We start from the raw sequence: 25,948 nt of genomic DNA, 5'->3' as shown, positions 1-25,948 counted from the left end.
ATCACTTTTTATGTCTTTTAAGCGTTAACACGTACTGGAAACAGCCTAGCTGGTTCAAATCTTGGCTAAATGGGAACTAAAAAAGGAGTTCTATAGCGATTCTGGTCCTGATTTTGCGAACAGGGGAGTGGGTGGGGATGTAGAATGGGTAGAGAGAACTTTAAAAAGCTTATGAGTATATAGGGTGATTTGGGGGCAGTTTTCTGGATCTATCCATATATTATTATATAGTATTACATTATAAATGTTTGCTTAGATCGGACTCACATTTGGCTGGCCTAAGGACACAGACTTACTGTGTTTGGCTCATGCTTAAAATTGCAATTCTTCATTAAAGACCAACATCTCATAATCCTGATAGAGCAACAAAACTCCCAAGATTTCCATCTTTTTTTTCCCCCCAAAAGTTGAAGATCTGGTAGCCCTTGACCAATAGTTATGTGGGATAAAGCATCTAATTCCCCATTCTAATTGGAAGATATTCTGTTGCCATGTTTCCCAGTATTGTCTCCCCAACATGGAGGCCAAGTGGCACTCACCATATATCATTATGCTTGCACCACTGTTTTTCTTGTACCTGCACAGTTAGCATTGTCTGCCTGGCCTCCCTATATTTGAAGTTCCCTCTCCTCATGGAGACTAAAGGATATCTCCATTTTCTGCCTGTTTTACCTTCTTTATCTCTTTATTACTCTTAGTAAAATTTCACTAGCTGTTAGGGTTGGTGGTAGGAATGTAGAAATGACTAAAGAATAGTGGGAGTGGAAGCTAGTCAGATATTTTTGCTTACATCCTTAACATATTGAAGTATATCAAGGAAGTCTGTTGCTTGAATTTTTAAAACAAGGAATATAGAAAAACCCCCTAGAACTTGCTTTTCCAAAATGTATTTCCCATCCCAAAATATGGCAAGTTTTAAAAATCGCAAGCATTATGTGTTTAATATAATTTTATTTTCTGCCTCTGAGGTTCTTTAAGACATTTTCTGGGAGTGAATGGTTATATTCTTGCAGTTGTTCTCAGTGGCTGAAGATGAATGTGAACCATCCTACCCATAAATGCTCTGCCATCTATGAATGTACCTATCAATTTTAACTTGTTTATGTTTTCAGACCAAAGTATATCTTAGGAGTTGGCGGGGGGGGGGGGGGGGGAGGAGGCATTAATATTTCTTGGTATTTATCTTAAAACTTCAAAGGGTAACTTTCTTTAAGGAAGATTGAGTTAATCATTTTCTCCTGTTACATCTATAAGGTCACTTCTCTGTTGCCTTCTCCCTTGAACAGTTTAGTTGCCCTATTAATGGGATTTATAAAGCTTGAGTTGAAGCATCTATAGTGGCACATCTTTTTTTTTATATGCCCTCCCTCCACCAGGGAGGAATGAAGGGGCCGTTTCCTCCAGGCCTGCAGAATAGTTCAAAATTATTTTTAAAAATCAGGACCTGGGTCTAAGGTCAATGAGATCCTAACTTTAGTCCCCACTCCAGCAGTGGGCTCAGCACAACCCCATTCCCTGCTACCAGTGCAGAAAAGATGTCCCACTTCCAGAGGCACTCATTGCTGTAACTGCTGGTAGTGGAAGCCACCCATGCGCCCTGTCCCTACTTCTATTCTGCCAGAAAGATTATGGGCATTGACAATACCCCTTCCAATTAAAGTAGCCTGGAAAAGGGTAGTAAAAGAGAGAAAGAAATGAGAATAAACTAAGCCACCTACCACACACCACAGCCCTATTCTTCCTAAATTCCTAATTCCTCAGTCACCCCATAGAACTTTTTTTTTTTTTTAATGCTCATTAGGTTCTGCACAGAAGGCTGTCACCAGGACGGCTGTAGATTTGCTTACTCTTCCTCCCCTACAAAATTCGGAGATAATTCAAGTGCTTCTATACTCAATGAGATCTCATACCTAAAGGCATTAAGCACCCCTGGTACCACACACATGGGTGAAAACTAAAACTAAAATTTACATCTACAAATATCTTGAGGGCAAAGCATCTGAAAGACTGAACGATTGCTTCACCTTCCACCTAGATTTGTTGCATCTTCCAAGTACAGCCTCAAATGTTCTGCTCTCATTATACCAATGGTATCACCTCTCTTAGATAACCAATCAGGGCCCAACGAGACAGAAATCTATTTTGAACTATTTTATATTAAGTATTTTCTCCTGTGGTGGTTTATACTACTGTGCAAGCAATGTATTTTATTCTGCTTTTGAATTTAGAAAATAAAGCAGACCTCAAAACTGCAAGTTTTTGGCAAAAACATTGGAGAAAAAAATGTATATAACTGTACGTGCATGTTACTGAAAATTTTATGATTCTATGTTTTATGCTTTCCCTGCTAAGCACTGACTTTATGAAAATGTCTCAAGGAAATAGGAAAAATGTTTGAGTAAATAATAATAGGTACTGGGTGACTGGCTCTGTGCTAAGTGATTTACATCAATGGTTTTACTTAATCCTGTATATAATCCAGTGACACATATACTATTGCTAAATCCATCCTCTCAGAAACTATGAATAGGTACTATAATCTCATTTCACTAAGGAAGAAAATTGAGTTGCAGCATAACTTGCTCATTAGTGGCGAAGCCATGATTTCAACCTATATGTGACCTCAAAGCCCGAGAGCCAACTACACATTAAACCTTCCATGAGTCCCTGTTCAACAGTATTCCATACAGTAAAACCTTAAATACTAAGAACCTCGAATCACTACATATTAAACCAAGAAAATTTAGACTCTAACACCCATAAATAATCTGATATGAGGAATTTAGTTTAAAACATAAAAAGCAAGTCAAGAGTACCCTAGTTTAAGGAACACATTTAGCCCAATGCCTGTATATCTTTTATATTTGCTTCAGCAATGCTGTTCTTTGAGAAATAAGGTTCACAATGAGGACTCAGGCACACCATGGCATCACACATCATCAAAGAAGAAGAAACTGTGTTTATGTAATAATGTTTTACAAAGCACTTCAAGCTTAAGAGTTGGAAGAAAATGTTTTATGCTTAAATTTCAGTTAGCTAGAATATTAACCCTAACATCACCCTTCCCCCCTGTCCTTCATTTGCACCCCCATCCAACACACAGTCTGTTAGTTCTGATAATGGAATTGCTTTCCCTTTGGGGAGCACGGGTGGAGAGTAATAACTGACTCAAGAATATGAGTTGCCAAATGGTATTTACCAGTTATTTGCACCTTAGTTCCTATTACAAAGCCAATTAGGTTGAGGCAAGTACGCAAGCAGTTAAATGCAGTGATGAGTTAGTAATACTGTTGTTCTAATTATTGTTATTCACAAATCCTTGGCAGATATTTTTTCCCTTGTGCCTTAACTAAATTTTAAGCACACTTTGTCTGAAACTTTATTTTCTTTATTATGCCCAGGTTCTTCTAGAAAAATAGATGATACGTTAAGCTATAAATGACATTCATGATCTTACCTGTTGGTTGTCAATATTCATCAACGTGAGGCTGCATGTTGAGATGGTCAGTTTAATATTCATTCCCGAAAACTGAAGATTACTTTTGCCAAGAACTGTTGATAGGAACTTAACTGGAGGCTTTAAAAATAGCAAAACAATACTCTGAGTTAAGGATTTTGTTACAGGAGAATATTAATTTTTTAAGTGTTAAAATGGGTCAAAACACATACTCTTCCTATTTTACTTTACACAAGTCAAATGAGATGGAATGCTTTATTTTAATGAAAACATTAAAAAATTGGAATGCAGCAAATTCTTTAGTAAGCAGTGAAATCTGAGCCCTCAGAACTTTTCTCATATATTCCCTTCTCCCCAAGTGTTGGGAGTAGGGCCTGCTTTATATAAAAGGAATTCTTGTGAGAGTTTGGGCTAGCTGAACTCTCCAGTCCTTTTGAAAACCAGAAGTCTAAAAAAAGAAAAAGTTGCTGGATTTTTTTCTGATAATTTATAAAAGTACAAAAAACATTCATATCAAATATATGGGACACAGTGAGAGTGATGCTTTGGGGGAGCGGAATATATAACTATGAATACTTACATTAAAAAAGAAGAAAGATGCCAAATCAAGAACCTAACTTTACAACTTAAGGAATTCAAAAAAAGAACAAATTAAACCCAAAGTTAGCAGAAGGAAGGAAATAATAAAGATTAGAGCAGAGATCAATGGCACAGAGACTAGAGAATAGAGGAAATCAATGAAACCAAAAGTTAGTTCTTCAAAAAGTTCAACAAAATTGACCAACCTTTTATATATATGGGCTAAGAAAAAAAAGAAAGAAGACTCACATCACTAAAATCAGGAGCAAAAGTGGGGTGGGGATGCAACTACCAATTCAATAGAAACAAAAAGGATTATAAGAGAGTATTATGAACAACTGCATATCAACAAAGTGGATTCCCTAGATGAAATGGACAAATTCCTAGAAACATTAAAGCAATTAAGACTCAATCATGAAGAAATAGAAAATCTAGATAAACCTGTAACTAGTAAACAACAACAATAACAGAAAATAACAAGTGTTAGAATGTGGAGAAATTGAAATCCTTGTGCACTATTGGTAGGAATGTACAAGAGTACAATTGCTTTGGAAAACAGCATGGCAGTTCCCAGTTCCTCAAAAAATTAAAAATAAAATTACCATATGACCTAGCAATTCTACTTCTTGTTATGCACCCAAAAGAACTTAAAGCAGGGACTTGAACAGGTATTGGTATATCCATATTCATAACAGTGTTATTCACAATAGCTAAAACATGGAAAAAACTTAAGTATCCATCAACAAATGAATGGATAGCAAAATGTGGTACACACACACAATGGAATATTATTCAGCCTTACAAAGGGAGGGAATTCTGACACATGCTATAGTATGGATGAATCCTGAGGACATTATGTGAAGTGAAAATAATCCAGTCACAAAAAGACAAATATGTATGAGTCCACTTATATGAGGTACTTAGAGTAGTTAACATCATAGAGATGGAAAGTAGAACGGTGGCTGTCAGGGCTGAAGAAATGGGGAATAGGAAGTCATTGTTTAATGTATATAGAGTTTCAGTTCTACAAGATGGAAAGAGTTATGGGGATGGATAGGGGTGATGGTTGTTCAACAATGTGAATGTATGTAATATCACTGAGCTGTATATTTAAAAATGGTTAAAATGGTAAATTTTATGTTACACATATTTTACCAAATGTTTTAAATTAGGAGGAAAAAGAGTATAAAAACATAGTGTATAGAACAGTCCCTGGCGTGTAGTAAGTATGCAGTAAGTGCTAGCTATCAAAGGAAATTAACTCAAGATTTTTTTTTCTTTCCATGTGTACTTTCTGGAAACATGATAGCCTCGTTTGTTTTGTTTTATTTTGTTTTGGGGAGTAGACTCCCCATTTCTGAAATGAGAAAGTCTTAAATGATTGAGGCTATTTGTTGGGATCATGCAACAACAACAAAAAGTATCCTATTTGCAGAGGTTATGAGAGGCAGGAGGTGGCCAGAGGCTACTTTGGGGCCATGGGTTTTGTCAAAGTAACTAGGAATAGGGAGTTCTAATAGAATTCAAAGTCCATTTATTAACACTTAGTGTTTCCCATGCCATGTGACTCATCTGAATCACTCTGGGTGACACTGAGTTCGGCCCTATGCAAACTAGTGAAGAATAATAAAGAATGAGGCAGGCAGGTGTGGAAATAAAGCCCTAAGCTGGAAATACGAAGACCTGGCTTCTATAGTTGGCTCTAAACTTCATCATCCTAGTAACTCAAGGCAAATCTCTTCTCTGAGACAGTTTAGTATCTGGCAAAATGGGAGGGTTGGACTAGAAGATCTCTAAACATTCCTTCTCTCTTAAACAATCTACAATTCTATGATTTATATAGTTATCTTAAGAACCTTTGCACCTCTCCTTTGGACATTCCAAAACAACTAAATGCTCTGCGTTGACAATTAAATGGCAATAATTCTATCTACCATTAGAGTTGAAAACCTAATATACGCCCAAACACTGTGTAGACATCATTTTAATTCTACACAACTCAATCAAGTAAGTGCTATTTTCTCCCACTTTACAGATGAGGAAACCAGTGATCCAAAAGGTGAAGTGGCTTGTCCAAGATCACATAGTAGGTGGCAGAGGCAGGATTTAAACCTATGTAACATCAAATCTTTTGCTTTCTTTCAGCATGAAAATCTCCTACTCATACGTTATTATCTCACCTCTACTAGCACCCGCATTTCCATCTGAAAATAGGCTAAGGAATCTAAAAATTCTAAAATGTTAAAATGAAGAATAGATACGTTATAAAGTATTGAAAATTGGAAGATGCCAAACTGGTCATCCAGTTCAACTTAACTTTACAGGAACAAAAATGGGGTCTCAGAGAGATGAGATACCATGCTCAAAGGTGAGTAAACACCCAGGCCTGGAACCCAGAATTTTTTACTGGAAACCCAGGTACTTTCTTCATTCTGTCACCCCAGGCATCACCATTTCAGACAGTGTCAGTCAAGTCAGAAAAACTTGAGAGATAAGACCAACTTTCAGTGCATCTCTGATCATGCCAACTGATAAAGGCCATTCTGGACCTTAGCTCATATAGTAGAATGAACTAACAACTATTTTGATATTCTCTTCCCCATAGTTAGGGAAACATAAAACAAGGAGAAACCACACCAATATTTACCTTTCGCTTTTTAACGGCTCCATTTGCCCCAGAGACAGCTTCACACAGGCGACTTATTGCTTCCCTGCAGAACAGAAACCATATAAAGACTTAGCACACTATCTAACACGCAGTAAATGTTCAACAAATGTTAGCAAGTATTATGAACAAAATGTGCACACACATAATGGTGAGTCTGACATAAATGACTCTCTCCTACTCCTACCCTTATGCTGAAAAAAATCACTTTGCAATAAGGAATCCTATTATTTACCTTCTTCATCTCTTTTTTCCTTGGCTTTTCAGATTTGGTTTTTAGCAATGTTGATTTTTAACCAAAAAGGAGGAGTGGAACTTAGTTGTCTGGGAATACTTCACGGTTTTGCTTTTAGCAAAATCCTCTCTGTGGTGTTATGGATAAAAAGCTTCCTAGTATCTCAGCACCAAAGACAATTAAATACAAAAGAATCTGACACTAGAGGAAGTTTAAAGGGACTGGGAGAGAATTGAACTTCAAGGTGGTCTCAAATGGAGCCTTATTGACTGAGATACTGCTACAAGCCATTGAGCTTTCATGTAATTTCGCAGAAGAAATGAAAATCAATAACAAATTTCCTCCTTTGCTTTTTTTTTTTTTGCCCTTACTCTATATTGCATTTCGTGAGAGAAAGGCACCGCTAAAATATGTAGTTGTTCCTTAATGGAAGTGGTGAACAACCTGGCACCCTCCTCTCCAGAAATGCAGTTAGAACTAAAAGCTTTTGTCTCTGGAACTCAGCATTCCTAACGGCCCAAGCTTTCACGCAGCGTAATCTGAACCATAACCTCCTATCTTTCAACACATATATTAAACTTTTCACAAAGCACATCTCTAAGCTCTTTCCTGGATTCACCGGAAATCATTGTTTAAATTAGTTAACTATATTAGTACACACACACATATGACCACCTGCAACATTGTATTAGTTTTTATATATATTTCCTGAAAATATTTTTTTGAGATGTTTTTGATACCTAAGGAGGGGAGGAACACGCAGAGGGATGCAGCCCCATTAAAGAAATCTATCTCCCTCTCTATCTAGAGAGATATATAGATATAGACACAATACAGACATATAGATATAGTAACGTGGATCTATGTCCTCAATGTTCTAGTAGATATATTGGAAAAATAAGTAGAATTCCAGAGACTCTAGGCATTGTTTTGGATTTATAATTTATATTTTAGTTCAGATTTTTTTTTCTGGATAGATGAAATTCTTCTCTAAAGTATTCTCTTGTCTGATTTTTGCATAATTACCTACAACCAATACATAGAATGGCTTTTTGGTTTAGCGTATTTTCTCAGGATTTTGTATCTATGGTTTCTGTAGGATTCCAACCTTTGTTCTCTGGATGAAATAGAAGGACCGCTCAGAGAGTCAGACTCTTTTGTTTGGTTGGTTGATTGATGTTTGAGTCACCTTAATGATTATTCAATCATTGATGAGACACATAATAATTAATCTGAACTAGCCTCTGGTGTTGCCAAAATGACATGTCCAGGCACCTATGTTGTTGATATTTAATAAAAGGCGGTTATGAAAAAGGTATCAGATCCTTTACTCCATGAGAGCCAAATGAGGTGCTTTGCTCCTTGTAAATGGTTTGAAATAAAAGTAGAGACAAAGGTGGACATTGATACTGACAAGTATAACCACAGTTATTATTAGTTATTACTTTTGTATAGCACCTCCTAGTTTCACAAAGTGCTTTCCCAGGCATTGTTCTCTTGATTCTCATACAGTTGATATCATCTAACAAAAAGTAAAGTTTTAAATGGGAATTAAAAGGAATGCTTTGTAGCATGAGTGCCTGCCAAGGACAGTTTGGAAGGATGAACCTTCCTGGCAGAGCGGAGTTTGGAAATTCCAGAGAGGGAAGAGCATGTGTAACAGCATGAAAGTATAAATTATCATATGAGGGAAACTACAAGTAGTTTGATATTGATGCAGCATAGAGTGTGGAAAAACAAGAATGAATAAGAGCTGAGAGATGGGATTAGAGTCTGAAAAGTTTTTCTGTAAAGGGCCAAATGAGGGGCACCTGGGTGACTCAGTGGGTTAAGCGTCCGACTTCAGCTCAGGTCACGATCTCGCGGTCCGTGAGTTTGAGCCCCGCGTCGGGCTCTGGGCTGATGGCTCAGAGCCTGGAGCCTGCTTCTGATTCTGTGTCTCCCTCTCTCTGTGCCCCTCCCCCGTTCATGCTCTGTCTCTCTCTGTCTCAAAAATAAATAAATAAACGTTAAAAAATTTTTTAAAAATAAAGGGCCAAATGATAAATATTTTAGACTTTTCTCTGTTACAACTACTCAACTCTGCATTATAACTCAAAAGCAGTAAGAGACAATATGTAAACAAATGAGCATGGCTATGTTCCAATAAAACTATTTCTAAAAGCAGGCAGTTGGCTATTTTTAGCCCAAGGGCCATAGTGTGCCAACCCCCAGATCAGATAATTCATACAAAAGAGATAGAAATAGTTCAATTTTTAAAAATCAGAAAATGTTCACATTCATTACAACTTTAAAATTGAAAATTAATACAACTACAAGACACTCACTTCACTGTCATTAAGTTAGCAAAAAAGAAAATGACAAATGCACTGTTGGGGAAGATGGGGAAAATTCCACGTCAGGCATACTTATCCATGCTGGGGGCCCTGATTAGTATTGATACAATCTTTCTAGAGAGTGATTTGGTAAAAGATGATAAATCTCTTAATATTTATCAGTGCTTTTGACAAGGGGAGGAGAATTTGTATCGAAATAGTATTGAGTATGTATATAGAATACATATTTATTTTAGAATAAAAAACCAACTCCATAGCTTGTGATATGGAATTTATCAATATAAATATTCCCACTTGGACTGTTAAGTATGAAGACTATAGAAATAAGGGGAGTCTATATAAATTAGTGGGCCAAGGAGCGCCTGGGTGGCTTAGTCGGTTAAGCATCCGACTTCAACTCAGGTCACGAACTCGCAGTCCATGAGTTCGAGCTCCGCGTCGGGCTCTGGGCTGATGGGTCAGAGCCTGGAGCCTACTTCAGATTCTGTGTCTCCCTCTCTCTGACCCTCCCCTGTTCATGCTCTGTCTCTCTCTGTCTCAAAAATAAATACATGTTAAAAAAAAATTTTTTTTTTTTTTTTTTTTTTTTAAATTTTTTTTTTCAACGTTTATTTATTTTTGGGACAGAGAGAGACAGAGCATGAACGGGGGAGGGGCAGAGAGAGAGGGAGACACAGAATCGGAAACAGGCTCCAGGCCCTGAGCCATCAGCCCAGAGCCTGACGCGGGGCTCGAACTCACGGACCGCGAGATCGTGACCTGGCTGAAGTCGGACGCTTAACCGACTGCGCCACCCAGGCGCCCCAAAAAATTTTTTTTTAATTAGTGGGCCAAAAGTAGAACTTGGAATGGCATATACACATTGGTAGCTACATAAAATTAATTCTGTCTAAATACTGATATAGAAAGAGCTTATAAACAATGACTTGGTTTAGGTGTTTTTTGTATATGTGGTTTGTTGTTTCCTATTTTTATTCTATTGATATTTATATGTCAACAATGTAAACAATGTTATGTTTTCCCTTCACTGTGCAGTTGATTGAGTAAATAAAAATATTAAAAGAATGCAAAGTAAGTTTCTCAGCAGGATTTTTGCTCATCTGCTGTCAAAATGTGAGGGCATGTCAAAGGTGTCCCAATGAAGGGGCCCCTGGGTGGCTCAGTTGATTGAGCATCTGACTTCAGTTCAGGTCATGATCTCACCACTTGTGAGTTTGAGCCCCGTGTTGGGCTCTATACTGACAGCTTGAAGCCTGGAACCTGCTTTGTCTCCGTCTCTCTGCCTCTCCTCTGCTTGAACGCTCTCTCTCTCTCAAAAATTAATAAACATTTAAAAAATGAAAAAAATATATATGTCCCAATGAAGAGGCAACACAGCCTTTCTCTCTTTTGCCAACACCCACAGAGAGACGGATCAATGTACATGTCACAGATAAATAAAAGATCTTTATTTGTATCTCTGTCCCATTCCAGCTTAACCTTTAACTCCTCCATCTTTATGACTGCTAAATCCAGATTTATTTTTTCAGTTTATTTGGTAGACTTCCTTGTTTCCATTCCCCAAAGTTTCATAAAGAAGAAAAATCTTGACCGGTTTTAGCAACGCTTTTACAGTAGAAGCCCCTTCCTTTAGAATGATACACAATGCCATCTCAGGGAACCTGGGTTTTAATGAAGGAACATCTCCTATCTATACAGGCAGGCCATAAGTACCTTATGTACATCACCTCATTTCTTCTTAACAATGTCATTTCAAGATAGCTATTTTATATCCATCTTACAAATGAGGAAACAAAAGCGCAAAGAATTTAAATAACTGCTTCTGAATAATGCAGCTGAGAGTGGGAGAGGCAGAATACAAACCCAGGTCTGAATTCAAAACCTACACTCATTCAGGGAGTAACCATACTGCCATGTGCACGAAAGGGAGGGAATCCCACACTCCCAGGACCAGGAAAACAATACTGGTCCTTCTCTTGCTCACTCCCCCAAATGCAGTGGCGGGGGGGGGGGGGGGGAGCTTTTTGCCCAATCCTTACTCCAATGTAACTGGGGTAAACTAGCAAGGGACTAGTGCAAAGTGGCAGGGGTCAATTCCAGAAAAAGCCCAAAGGGATAACCCTAGCCCTTTCTCAGCCATTGCTTTCTATACATTGGCTGTTATCTCCTCATGGAAGAAAAGAGCACCCAGAACCCAGCTGTGTGCCCATGTGGGCAAGCATGCTCGTGTATGCCTGGGCACACTCACTCAGATTTTAAAGTCAGGAGCACTACAAAAAAAAAAAAAAGTACAGGCCAATATCCCTGATGAACATAGGTGCAAAAATCTTCAACAATATATTAGCAAACCAAATTCAACAATACATTTAAAGGATCATATGTTACTATCAAGTGAGATTTATTCCAGGATGTAAAGGTGGCTCAGCATGTGCAAATCAACCAACATGATGCTCCACATTAACAAAATGAAGGAAAGAAATCATATGATCTTCTCAATAGACACGGAAAAAGCATTTTACAAAATTCAACATCCATTTATGATTTAAAAAAAACCAAACTGTCAACAAATTGGGTTTAGAAAGAACATACCTCAACATAATAAAGGCCAATGACAAACCCGCAGCTATTATCATACTCAATGGTGAAAAGCTGAAAACTTTTCCTTGAAGATTAGGAAGAGCATAAGGATACCTACTCTCCCCACTTGGTTCAACATAGTACTGGAAGTCCTGGCCAGAGCAATTAGGCAAAAATTAATAATAAAAAAAAGAAGTTAAAAACATCTAAACTGGAAAGGAAGAGGTAAAACTATCACCATTTTCAGATGACATGAAATTTTAGATAGAAGACCCTAAAGATTCTACCAAAAACTATTAGGACTAATAAGTTAATTCGGTAAAGTTGCAGGATATAAAAGTAATATACAGAAATCTGTTTCATTTCTATACACTCATAATGAACTATCAAAAAGAGAAATCAAGAAAAAAATCTCCTAAAATCAACAAGAAACAACAGGTGTTTGGCAAGGATGTGGAGAAAAAGGCACCCTTGTGCACTGTTGGTGGGAATGCAAACTGGTGCAGCCACTGTGGAAAACAATTTGAAGACTCCTCAAAAATTTAAAAATAGAACTACCCTACCTTCCAGCAATCACATTATTGGGTATTTACCCAAAGAATACAAAAACGCAAATTCAAAGGGACACATGCACCCCTATGTTTACTGTAGCATTATTAAAATAGCCAAGATATGGAAACAGCCCAAGGGTCCACTGATTGATGAATGAATAAGAAGATGTGGTATATATACACAATGGAATATTTTTCAGCCATAAAAGAGAATGAGATCTTGCCATTTACAATGATGTGGATGGAGTTAGAGAGTGTAATGCTAAGCAAAATGAGTCAGTCAGAGAAAGACAAATACCATATAATTTCACTCATGTGTGTTATTTAAGAAATAAAACAAGTGAGCAAAGGAAAAAAAAAAAAGAAAGAGAGAAACCAAGAAATAGACTCTTAACTTTAGAGAACAAACTGATAGTTACCAGAGTGGAGATGGGTGAAATAGATGATGGAGATTAAGGAGGGCACTTGCTGTGATGAGCATTAAGTGTTTTATGGAAGTGTGGAATCACTATACTGTGTCCCTGTACCTAATATAACACCATATTTTAACTAACTGTAATTAAAATAAAAACTGAAAAATAAAAAAAAATCCCACTTTCAATTACACCAAAAATAATAAAATAAATAGGAATAAATATAACCAAGGAGGTGAGAGACCTGTACACTAAAAAGTCTAAGACACTTTTGTGTCTTAGATTCTAAGATGAAAGAAATTGAAGAAAACAAAGAAAACACATATAAATGGAGAGATATTCCATACTTATGTATCAGAAGAATTTATATTGTTAAAACGTCCATAGAAACCAAAGTCATCTAGACATTCAATGCAATCCCTATCAAAATTCCATGGCATTTGCCACAAAACTAGAACAAATGATTCTTAAATTTATGTAGTACTACAAAGACCCTGAATAGACAAAATAATCTTAAGAAAGAAAAACAAAGCTGGAGGTATGATGCTTCCTGACTTTAAACTGTAGTACAAAGCTATAGTAATTACAACAGTAAGGTACTGGCATAAAAACAGACACATAGATCAGTGGAATAGAATAGAGGGCCTGGAAATAAACATATGCATATATGGGCAATTAATTTATGACAAAGGAGGCAAGAATATACAATGAAGAAAAGACAGTCTCTTCAATAAATGGTGTGGGGAAAACTGGACAGCAACATGGAAAAGAATGAAACTACACAACTATTTTACCCCATACACAAAAATTAATTCAAAATGGATTAAAGACCTGAAACCATAAAACTCCTATAAGAAAACATAAGCTCCTTGACATCAGTTTTAAATCTTTTTTTTTTTTATCTGAATCTAAGGCAAGGGAAACAAAAGTAAAAATAAACGGGACTACATAGGATTAAAAGCCACTGCACAGTACAAGAAACCACCAACAAAATGAAAAGGCAGCCTACTAAATGAGAGAAGATATTTACTAATCATATACCAGTAATGGGTTAATACCCAAAATATATAAAGAACTCCTACAACCCAATAACAAAAAACAAACAATACAATTAAAAATGGGCAGAGGATCTGAATAAACAATTTTCAAAAGAGACATCCAGATGGCCAACAGACACATGAAAAGAGGCTCAACATCACACTTTATATCAGGGAAATGTAAATCAAAACCACAATGAGATATTACCTCACACCCTTCAGAATGGCTATTTTCAAAAAGACAAGAAATAGGGGTGCCTGGGTGGCTCAGTCGGTTGGGCGTCCGACTTCGGCTCAGGTCATGATCTCACAGTTCGTGGGTTCGAGCCTCACGCTGGGCTCTGTGCTGACGACTCAGAGCCTGGAGCCTGTTTGGGATTCGTGTCTCCCTCTCTCTCTGCCCCTCCCCTGTTCACGCTCTGCCTCTGTCTCAAGAATAAATTAAAAAAAAAAATTAGAAAAAAAATTAAAAAAAAAGACAAGAAATAATAATTATTAGAAAGGGTATAGAGAAAAGGAAATCCTTATACACTGTTAGTGGGAATGTAAATTGGTGCAGCCACTGTGGAAAACAGTATGGAGGTTCCTCAAAAAATTTAAAATAGAAATACCATATAATCCGGCAAATCCACTACTGGGTATCTATCAGAAGAAAACAAAACACCAATTTGAAAAGATATATGCACCCCTAGGTTCATTGCAGCATTACTTACAATAGCCAAGACATGGAAACAACCTAAGTGTCCATCGATGGACAAATGGACAAAGAAGATGTCTCTCTCCCTCTCTCCCTCTCTCTGTGTACACAGACAATGAAATACTTTTGCCATAAAAAGCATGAAATCTTGCCATTTGTGACAACATGGATGGACCTTGAGGGCATTATGCTAAGTGAAATAATTTAGAACAGAAAAGGCAAATACAATACTGCGTGATTTTACAAAACAAAACCCAGACACACAGATAACAGAGAACAGCTTGGAGATTGCCAGAGGGGAGGGGCTCAGAAGGGGCGGGGAATGGGTAAAGGGGATCAAGATGAAAGAACTTCAATTATAAAATAATTAAGTCATGAGATGTACTATATGGCACGGGGACTATAGTCAATAATATTGTGTTAAATTTGTATAGTGGCAGATGGTAGCTAGACTCATTGTGGTGATCATTTCACAACATACTCAAATGACCAATCACTATGCTGTATGCCTGATACTAATATAATACTGTATTAAACTCCTTTTAAAAAAAGGAGTTCTAAAGTCGGTCAAGGCATGTGGAAGCATTACAGACTCTGAAAATCTCTGGATATACAACTCTGCTCAAAAGAAAAAAGGAGAAACTTGTGTCTATGAACTTGCTTTTAAAAAGTGGCGATGGGGTGCCTGGGTGGCTCATTTGGTTAAGAGTCCAACTTCAGCTCAGGTGGTGATTTCATAGTTCCAGAGTTTGAGCCCCGCATCGGGTTCTGCGGTCAGCACAGAGTCTGCATGAGATCCTCTGTCCCCCTTTCCCCCTGTCCCTCCCCCACTCGTGGGTGCCCTTGCACGCGCGCGTGCTCTCTCTCTCTCTCTCTCTCTCTCTCTCAAAAATGAATAAACATTAAAAACAAAACAAAAAGTGGTGATATTATACATCGGTGTTGATAGTAGCTTTACTCACAATAGCTAAAACACAGAAGCAACCCAAGCATCCGTGAATGGATGAATAGATAAGCAAAATGTCGTATATACATGCAGTGGAATACTATTCCTTAAAAATGAAGGCAATTCTGCAGTATGCTACAACATGGGTGAAACTTAAGGACCTCATGCTATGTGAAATAAGCCAGTCACAAACATACAAATACTACGTGATTCCACTTCCACGAGCTACTTAGAGTAGTCAGATTCACAAAGACAGAAAGTAGAATGGTGGTTGCCAGGGCCTAGGGGAAGAGGGACTAGGGAGGACTTGTTTAATGGGTATAGAGTTTCGGTTTTGCAAGATGAAAAGAATTATGGGGTTGGCTGGTAGTGATGGCTGCACAACAATGTGAATGTATTTAATAGGACTGAACTGTACACTTAAAAAATGGTTAATGTGCTACATTTTATGTTATGTGTATTTTACCACAATAAAAAAGAAAAAATACAAAGTGGTTATTATTATTATTATTATTATTATTATTATTATTATTATTTTGGATTTGAGACTCCAAAGAGTCACAGGCTCTCTCTCCAACGTTTGTAAAAATTTTTCTATTCAATTTTAGGAGATCCTCCCTCCCCTCCCCCCCCCCCTCCACTACCCAGAAAACCATCTGTGGGGCTCTTGGGACTCCACAGATCCCAGACTAAGAACCACTGCTTTAAAATAACCTCTCAAATTCTGCTTTCTCGGCTATCAGTGTTAACAAATCTCCCGAAACCCAGCCAGGGAAGACAGATAGATGGCTGCATTTTGTTGCCTTTCTTCACAAAGATCTTTTCTTTCCCTCAGACTAGGACCAAGAGATTAGCTGTAACATTTTCAAAAACAAATAGTACTTTCAATGCTCTTCTGGAGTTTCAGCCACACCCTCAGACACTTTACAAATGCAGAGGAAAAAGAAAACAGAGCCCAGAAGTGGGGATTTCCTCACAGGGCTGGGGGTGTCCCCGCCACCCCAGCTGCCTATGAAGCCCGCATTTCTACACAATCCTTTTGGAGCTGACTGGTCATGAGGCACTCTCCAGCTAGCAAACATTCAGCAAATGTCCTCTCTTGGAGAAGCAGAATTTTCAGAGTTTTAATGGCTCAAGATTTCCATCCTGGGAGCCTGCACTAGAAAGAGGCAGAAACGCCCCACAGCACCAACAGTGGCCACTTTGTTTATTGTTTTGCCACATGAGAGAGAAGGGGAGAGAAGTGGGCTGATGTAAGAGAATGAGAATGCCGTTGAAGATTTGCTTTTAAGCATTTAAAACCCTGCCTACGCCATAAGACCAAAAACAGATATTTTGTCTGTCTCAACAGAGTGCAAACTAATCATCCAAACAAAGCCACCTTTCTTCATCAACCCTTGGCCACTACAGTACTTAAGTTATAATTTTTCTGTGTCTTTAACCCTTAAACAGTTAAGCTCTTCTGGAAGCAAAGTTGTCTAACCCCCCTTGTTATAGGTTTGGAAGGCAATATCACAATCCAAGACAAAGTAGAGTGTTTGATAGAGGGACCGTTTGTCGGACAGACTGTTTCTACTAAATGTCAAAATGCAGCTCTTCAGTAAATAGGAAAGCCAGCAAATGTGTAACATGAAACCAGGCAAAAGGCCCAGTGGGTTTGAGGCAACTCTCCCCATCTCCTGCCCCCACCCCCTGCCACACACAGAATGAAGGAATGGATTCAATTTTGTCCAGGCAAATAGAAATGAGAATAAATTTTAATCACAGCAAAAACCTTCCCTAAACAAAACACAAAAATAATGGGGCAAAACAAAGTCACCTATATTTCCCAAGGTACTTTCCTTAAAGAAAGCAGTTAACAATGTCGAAGGGACAGGTTGTCAATGTCTCAAAGTGCCCTCGTATTGATGAAGGGAGGGACTTGTGAGTACCTCAAGCTCCAGATCAGTGGGGTATTATGTTGTGAGGTTGTTGTAGGGAAACTAGTGCCTTCTTTTTTGAAATCTTTGCCTTCAGAACATCAAGGCCCAGTGATCTATGTGTTCGATTTTGTTCAGCTGGGTGAAATTAAAGACATTCAAAAATTTGTGTAGTCCCTCAGACAAGACACTTTAGAACAGGAGCCTGCCTCCATGGCGATAAGCAAACAATGAATGCAGTCAGTGCCCACAGACTGGTAGAAAATGGAAAGCTTCAAACTCCCTTTGTGCTATTATCAAGGGGCATCGTCTGTGCACTCTAGGAGGGTAGACAGAGCCCATAAAATCTATCCTTTCATTTAGAAATAGGCACTTCAGGTCCCAAGATGGTCAAATAAAACCTTTCAGTACTGCCCACAGCATCTACTCCCACACTGACTTATCATGCCTCTCTGTTCAACCTGAATTATATTTAAAATCTGATTCTAAAGTACATCTGCAATTCTACCCAGCTCAGCAACCACAGAACACAGTTGTTCTGTCTGCTCTGGGATGCTGCCCTTGGGCTCTGATGCAAATGTTGACCCATCTAGTGCACTTGAATGAAGTGAAAGACCCCACTATCACACCTTCCCTACAAGTCTCCCCAGGTGATCAGAAATGAAGTACTGATTTTATCCTATCCCCACAATGATTTCCTGTAATGGAATCACATATTTCAAAACGCAAACACCTACACCCACAGAAACACCTTCTAAGTGCTTAAGCCTTATGAAAATGACAAGAAAGAAACGGGGTTGATTTCATACAAAACACTCAGGAATTTGTAAATCCAAAAACTGTTTTCCATTACTTTGGGATAAACTAGGCTTTTTTTTTTCTTTAATATAATTTATTGTCACGATAGCTAACATACAGTGTATACAATGTGTTCTTGGCTTGGGGAGAAGATTCCCATGATGTATCACTTACATACAACACCCAGAACAGACACACAGACCAATGGAATAGAATGGAGAACCCGGAATTGGACCCACAAATGTATGGCCAACTAATCTCTGGCAAAGCAGGAAAGAGTATCCAATGGAAAAAAGACTTTTTTCAGACAGTAGGTTGGATTAGGCTCTCAGTTTGTGGTTTGCTAAGCAAAACCCAAAAATGAATGTTAGAGCCTTTGGGGTCATGGTCAGCTATGGAAAACCTATTAGAGCACAACCTTTTAATCTTTACAGAGATTATTTTTATAGATTTTGGACTTGGTCTTGTGCAGTTTCTTGGTATAGGAAGCTAGTTTTATAAGAGATGGGTCTTCTATGTAAATATAAGAATTATGGAACTCCTTTTACAAACTGTGAATTATCATGGAATTGATGATGCTGGGAGAACTGGACAGCAACATGACAAAGAATGAAACTGGACCACTTTCTTACACCATACGCAAAAATAAACTCAAAATGGATGGAAGACCTAAATGTGAGACAGGAAACAATCAAAATCCTAGAGGGAAAAACAGGCAGCAACCTCTTTGACCTCAGCCACAGCAACTGCTTACTCAACACGTCTCCGGAGGCAAGGGAAATAAAAGCAAAAATAAACTAGGCTTTTCTAAAACAACTTTGTTTTAGACAAAATATTCAAAATATCATGCAGGCATGTCTTTGGGAGTGCAAGAGTGAACTGATAAACAGTGTGATCACTTACAAATCAAAGCTCATTTTTTAAAAGGCCAAAACAGATCCAACTTCATCACCCACTGTATCCACCCTACTTCACTCCAAATGATCTTTATTTACTTCCAAAAAGTAGAGCTGCCTTCGAAGAAAGAAGATTGGCACTATTTAAGATATTTCAAGCAGTTTGCCATAGAAGTATCTATACTACTGAGCAAGATAGCAATTGGTAGAAAGAGTGTATAACTCCCACACTGCTCTTTTAAAAAAATAACTCTGATGACTTGAAAGGCCATTTGGCATATATATTATAGATTTTACCTGGTAAGTTCTCTCTCTTTTTTTTTTTTTTAATTTTTTTTCAACGTTTTTTATTTATTTTTGGGACAGAGAGAGACAGAGCATGAATGGGGAGGGGCAGAGAGAGAGGGAGACACAGAATCGGAAACAGGCTCCAGGCTCCGAGCCATCAGCCCAGAGCCTGACACGGGGCTCGAACTCACAGACCGCGAGATCATGACCTGGCTGAAGTCGGACGCTTAACCGACTGCGCCACCCAGGCGCCCCACTCTCTCTTTTTTTTAATGTGTGTATGCACCCTTCAGAGGAATAAATAACTGGGCTTTCCCACTGTGGCAAATAATGGTAGGGCAAATATGCCTGCATACCTGCTAAAAATTCAACAGCATAACCATTTAAGTAGGTAATGATTAAATTTTAAAGTTCTTTTTAAAAAAAAAAAAATTTTTAACATTTATTCATTTTTTTGATAGAAAGAGACAGAGCGTGAGTGCGGGAGGGGCAGGGAGAGAGGGAGACACAGAACCCCAAGCAGGCTCCAGGCTTTGAACTGATAGCACAGAGCCCGACACGGGGCTCGAACTCACGGACCATAAGATCATGCCCTGAGCCGAAGTCAGACGCCCAACCGACTGAGCCACCCAGACGCCCCTAAACTTTGAAATTCTTAAGAATCAACTAGGATGCTGGTTAAAATGCAGATTCCTGGGGCTGTTCCTAGAGATTTTAATTCTATAGGTCTGGAGTGGGGCCCAAGAGCCTCCAGGTGATTCTTAAGCACATCAGTTCGTACACCTCACAGTTGATAAAAATTTCTATTGGACTCACTGCACAGGATACCTGGTTTCTATGCTCTGCAGTTTCAGCCAGATGGTTGTGCCAGTAGATGCTAAAGAATTAGGTCACCTATTCCTAGCAGCTAGGTGAGGGATGGCCACACTGCCTGTTCACTTGATAATGTTCCATTTGGGGGAAATTTTGTCTTCAACTCATTCAATATGCTGGGAGAGATATTTGGCACAATCCTCTCCTCTCCCCTATCTCCTTCATCCCTGCCACCTCCTTGTGGGAAGGGCTTTCCCCAGAGGGCACCTGGAGGTCCTGAACATCTTTTTTCACATCAGCCCCAGAACACACAGGAGGTGATAAGTGACCTCCATTCTCTCTCCCATCTGGCAGTCTGGATGCCAACAGACCTCAGCCACCTATCCTTCAAAATGCAGGCAGTGGTTGTAGCAATGTGGACGGAACTGGAGAGTGTTATGCTAAGTGAAATAAGCCATACAGAGAAAGACAGATACCATATGTTTTCACTCTTATGTGGATCCTGAGAAACTTAACAGGAACCCATGGGGGAGGGGAAGGAAAAAAAAAAAGAGAGAGAGAGAGAGGTTAGAGAGGGAGACAGCCAAAGCATAAGAGACTCTTAAAAAATGAGAACAAACTGAGGGCTGATGGGAGTGGGCGGGAGGGGAGGGTGAGTGATGAGTATTGAAGAGGGCATCTTTTGGGATGAGCACTGGGTGTTGTATAGAAACCAATTTGACAATAAATTTCATATATTAAAAAAATTAAAAAAAATGCAGGCAATGCTTCTCAACCTTGCCCGCATGCTGGGGAAACACAGGGGAGCTTTAACAAATCCTGAAGACAGGATCTCATCTCCAGACTGATTTAATTGGTGCAGGGTGGGGCTTGGAGATTGGGAGTTTTAAAAGCTCCCTTAAGTGTTTCTAAGAGAGCTAAAGTTGAGAGTCTCTTAAGAGCATCAGTTGGCATGCCTTTCCTATAAAGGACCAGATAGTGAAAACATTAGGCTTTGCCAATGATACAATCTCTGTCACAACTACTCGATGCTGCAGTTGTAGCTAGAAAAGCAGTCACAGACAATACATAAATGAATGGGCATGATTGTGTGATGGTAACACTTATGGACACTGAAATCTGAATTCCATATAATTTTCACAGATCATGGAATATTCATCTTTTGATTTTTTTTCTGAACCAGTTAAAAAGATCAAAACCATTCTTGGGTCACAAGGTGGTAAAATCAAAATCAGACAGTAGGTTGGATTAGGCTCTCAGTTTGTGGTTTGCTAAGCAAAACCCAAAAATGAATGTTAGAGCCTTTGGGGTCATGGTCAGCTATGGAAAACCTATTAGAGCACAACCTTTTAATCTTTACAGAGATTATTTTTATAGATTTTGGACTTGGTCTTGTGCAGTTTCTTGGTATAGGAAGCTAGTTTTATAAGAGATGGGTCTTCTATGTAAATATAAGAATTATGGAACTCCTTTTACAAACCGTGAATTATCATTTTCCATTCTTTGTCCCTCCTATCAGTACTCAGTGGAGAAAGAGGAAAACTGAAATTCTTTTTTTTTTTAGTATCAACTAACGTTCATTAAGTGGTACCATGTGCATTATACAGTGCACGGTACATGAAGAAATACAGAAGGAAACAAAAGTGCAAAATTACAGTAAGCATTAAAAGGAAAAAATGTTAAGGGCACTGATTTATCTATAATTCCACTTTTGCATGATAACAGACTGAAAAAAGGCTGCTTAACAGTGGACTCTGCAAGCATACAGCCAGAGTTGAAAATCTAGCTCTCTTACAAGTTCTGTGACCTTGAGCAAGTTATTGTTTTATCCATATAATGTCTGTCTTCTTTAAGAGATGCATCTGGGGGTGCCTACGTGGTTCAGTCGGTTAAGCATCTGATTCTTGATTTTGGGTCTGATTCTCAATTTCAGGTCGCGATCTCATGGTTCGTAGGACCAAGCCCCACATTGGGCTCTGTGACGACAGCTCAGCTGCTTGGTATTCTCTCTCCTCTCTCTCTGTCCCTCCCTCCCTCACTCTCTCTCTCTCTCTCTCAAAAATAAATAAATAAACTTAAAAAAATAAAGAAAGAGGAGTACCTGGGTGGTGTTCTTTCTCTCTCAAAAGTAAATAAAAACATGAAAAAAAAAAAGAAAGAAATGGTTCTAACCTGTTTTTACAATGCCTAGTACCCAGCTGAGCACTCTATGTGTTATAACTGGGGTGCTACAGATAATATGTTGTAGAAGAGGTCCAATTATGTCTGTTGTGCAAATAGTAATGGACAGTGCAAGTTTCTACACGGGCAGAATGAGTAAATGTTTAGACATCTCTATGGCACTGAAACACAGGATGATCCCTTTTCTCAGCTCCCCCTTCCACACAGAGGTACGTATTGCCCATGTTGCTGGAGTGTTCACCACTAATGGCTCACAGCTACATTGCTTCCCCGAAGCTGTCTTCTCCTTAAGGCAGTTGCCTTGCCCACAGATGTGTCCCATCCCTAGAGACAGCAGGCATCCAAAGGCGGGTCAAAATGAATTCAAAGGCCTGGTCTCTTTGCTCATGAGATATGCTCAGGCCTCCTGGTCAACCTCCTGCATCCCTCACTCCCCCGCATGTTGATCCTGAGCGCCCACGCAATAAGCCTTCTGCATTTAACTCTCCACCTCAGCATCTATTTCTAGATCCAACCTAAGCCCTCTAATGAGCTGCTGCCAGATTCCTGCCATCTTACTTTGGCATACACACTTAACTACAAAATGCCTTCTTTTTCTTTTCTTTTCTCTCTCTCTCTCTTTTTTTTTTTTTTTTTGTCTGTGTTGTCACCGATAACAATGGAAGAGATCATTTTCAGAGAAATTCTCATTAGTGGCTCAGATAATCTGGATCTGGATCCACCCTCTTATTGCTCAAACATATGTGAAAACAACCATTTTCATAGGGTAGGTGCAGTTCTCACAAGCCACAGCTCATGTGTAATTAAAGGGGTCAGAGCTGCAGACTTACTTTGTCAGGCAGTTCTCAGTTTTCCTAAGGAGAATACCAATAGGAAGTGGAACGAATCTGCCTGGCAGGTGGAGAGATGCATCAACTGTCCTGCATTTCCTTTGGCCACAAAGCTCTCTTTTTTATCAAAGAAAGGACTCTTTTCATGCTGAGATTGGTTTTAATGAATTTTGAGTGTCTTCCATCTGGCTCACTCTTCCCTAAAGGAACTGTATCATTGATTTTTCTGGCGATATATATACACATACATATAGCAGAATTAGAACTCGCTGCTCTGGCATTCCCCAGGCTTTGCCCTTTCCTTAACAACAAAAACGGAACCGTAAATGCCTCCAGATGCTTTTTGGGATCTTCGGGAGAACCACTTTTTCAAAATTAAGGGATTTTCATATGACCCCTGGTCCAATTATAAACCTCATTTTGAAACCACAGGATAGGGGTGCCTAGGTGGCTCAGTCAGTTAAGTGTCTGACTCTTGATTTTGACTTAGGTGATGACCTAACAGTTGGTGAGTTCAAACTCCATGTTGGGCTCTGCACTGGCAGTGTGGAGCCTGCTTGGGATTCTCTCTCTCTCTCCCTCTCTCTCAGCCCCTCCCCTGTTCATGTGTATTCTCTCCCTCTCTCTCAAAATAAATAAATAAACTTTAAAAAAACATATGGAAAAAAAATTTTTTTAAAGAAACCACAGGATATGCTTCCTTATACCTGTGATTCTCAAACTGTGGTTTCTTGACCAGCAGCATCATTAATACCCGGGAATTTGATAGACATGCAAATTCTTTTTTTCACATAATTTTGATATTTATTTGTGAGAGAGAGGGAGAGAGATGGAGCATAAGCAGGGGAGGGGCAGACACACACACACACACACACACACACACACACACACAGAATCTGAAGCAGGATCCAGGCTCTGAGCTGTCAGCACAGAGCCCAACGCGGGGCTTGAACTCACGAACCATGAGATCATGATCTGAGCCGAAGTCGATGCTTAACCGACTGAGCCACCCAGGAGCCCCAACGTGCAAACTCTTGAATCAAAAACTCTAGGAGTGGGGTACAACATTCTGTGTTTCAACAAGTCCTGCAAGTGACTGATTCCTTTGCATGCTAAAGTTTGAGAACCACTGTCTGACACAATCTTAGAAAGCGTCTGGTCCTACAAGTACCCTTACCTACAGATTTGTGAGTGTCTTTATGTAGGCCCTTCCAGGCAGTACTCACAAATAAGAAATCTGGCATACTGAACCCAAGTCAAATTCCAAATTGAACACTTCCTTATTCTGTCACTTCTGGCTGTCAGCATTTCCCCTTGCTTTGTTCCTTAAAGTTCTCTCATCTTGATGGAGGCAAGTACACAGGAGTCAGTCAACTCTGGTTTCTGGTTCTACCACTTATTAACTTGCTAGGTGACATTGTTGAATTCCACAATTTCTCTAAGTCTCAGTATCCTCATGGGCAAAATAAGGTTAATAGTGATATCTATTTTATAAATGTTAGCTTTTGTTATGATAATGCTGCTGATAGTACCTATTACTTAATCATAAACTGCTCTGTAGATTGCTTGCTAATACTTGAAACTAGAAAGAAGTTGAAGCCAGTTCCATGGGAATTGAGAAATCTTTCTTTTCATCTGAATCAAGTCCTTGAGCTCCAAGGGTCTTTGAGCCAAACTGAGTATCTTCAGTGAATTTATTTTTATTCCTTTGTTTAACAATATATACGAGTGGGTGTCCATGTGTCAAACACTCTACCTTGGAGCTAGGAGCCTGACCCAGTTTTCTAAGAGCTCCTCATTCTGGAATTTGACCTAGTTCAGGATGCCAGGTTCCATGTTTGTAGATTATCTAAGTCTTTTCTGCTTTTCTGTGATTACCAGCAGTGACCATGGAGCCTTCAAGAACTCCAGAGTCACCTCAAGATCTGTGGTCAAGGGCTGCGAAGACCTGAAACTTCTCCGTTAATCAATATATATTTATTGATCCAGCTATATTTTGGGCCTTGTGTCTTTGAAACCTGCCAGGACTATGGACCAGGTTTCCATAAGAACATTAAAACCCAAAGATGATGGATGATGGAACTCTTATGATTGGTCCATTGAAGTAGAACCATGGGGGACCCAACCCTTTCCAGGCCAAACACAGTGTGGGACAAACTCTGAACTTTTTCAGGAGACTCCCATGCAGCTACAGCATTGATGTTTCTAGGAACACTGTTCAAAAAGCCTATCCTACTTGCACTGTTAAATGACTCAGACCAGTGTGCCTGTCAACATCAGAATTAGAAATCTACTTTCTTGCTCCTGGAAATTGGTACTGAGTATAAGTGAGAATGTTGGGGTGCTACAAATTCAGTACTGACTTCTATAGGAAACCAAAAAGGGCTACAAAAGGGACATCCTTAAACGCATTATCACCTGGCTGTGCACAGTAAAGAAGGCCTGGAGGGAAAAGATCACTGGAGAAAGTATTTCATTTCGTTTCAATTGGAGCTAAAAACACTGGGGTCTCTCCCAAATGCATCAGCTTTAACATCCATGCATCTTAAGCTCTGAATTAATTTGTTCCTCTTCAAGCACTTGAGGCCATCCCCTACCATCTGTATTTAGGCCCAGACAGCTAACCATTCTCCCTTGGCTCAGTAAATGTGTATATATGACCTTTTTGAATGTGTGTGTTTGTTTGATAATATCTCCATATATGTAAATTTCTATAGACTCATCTGGATA

The 25,948-nt window shown here is 39.0% G+C and overlaps 1 protein-coding gene across 3 annotated transcripts in view; it reads right to left on the bottom strand.

Annotated features, from left to right (window-relative positions):
• Positions 1-25,948, bottom strand: part of SHC4 (SHC adaptor protein 4) — a 130,289-nt gene that overhangs the window by 51,735 nt on the left and 52,606 nt on the right. For all 3 annotated transcript variants that reach the window (XM_045059347.1, XM_023255385.2, XR_006599255.1), the window contains exons 3-4: positions 6,684-6,747; positions 3,458-3,577 (exon numbers count right to left, since the gene is read on the bottom strand). In XM_045059347.1, the coding sequence (XP_044915282.1) occupies positions 3,458-3,577; positions 6,684-6,747 (184 nt within the window). The remainder of the gene's footprint in view (positions 1-3,457; positions 3,578-6,683; positions 6,748-25,948) is intronic.

This window comes from Felis catus, chromosome B3 (assembly GCF_018350175.1).
Source record: "Felis catus isolate Fca126 chromosome B3, F.catus_Fca126_mat1.0, whole genome shotgun sequence".
Lineage (NCBI taxonomy): Eukaryota > Metazoa > Chordata > Mammalia > Carnivora > Felidae > Felis > Felis catus.
The sequence above is the reverse complement of the archived record's forward strand: the minus strand, read 5'-3'. Positions and strand labels throughout refer to the sequence as shown.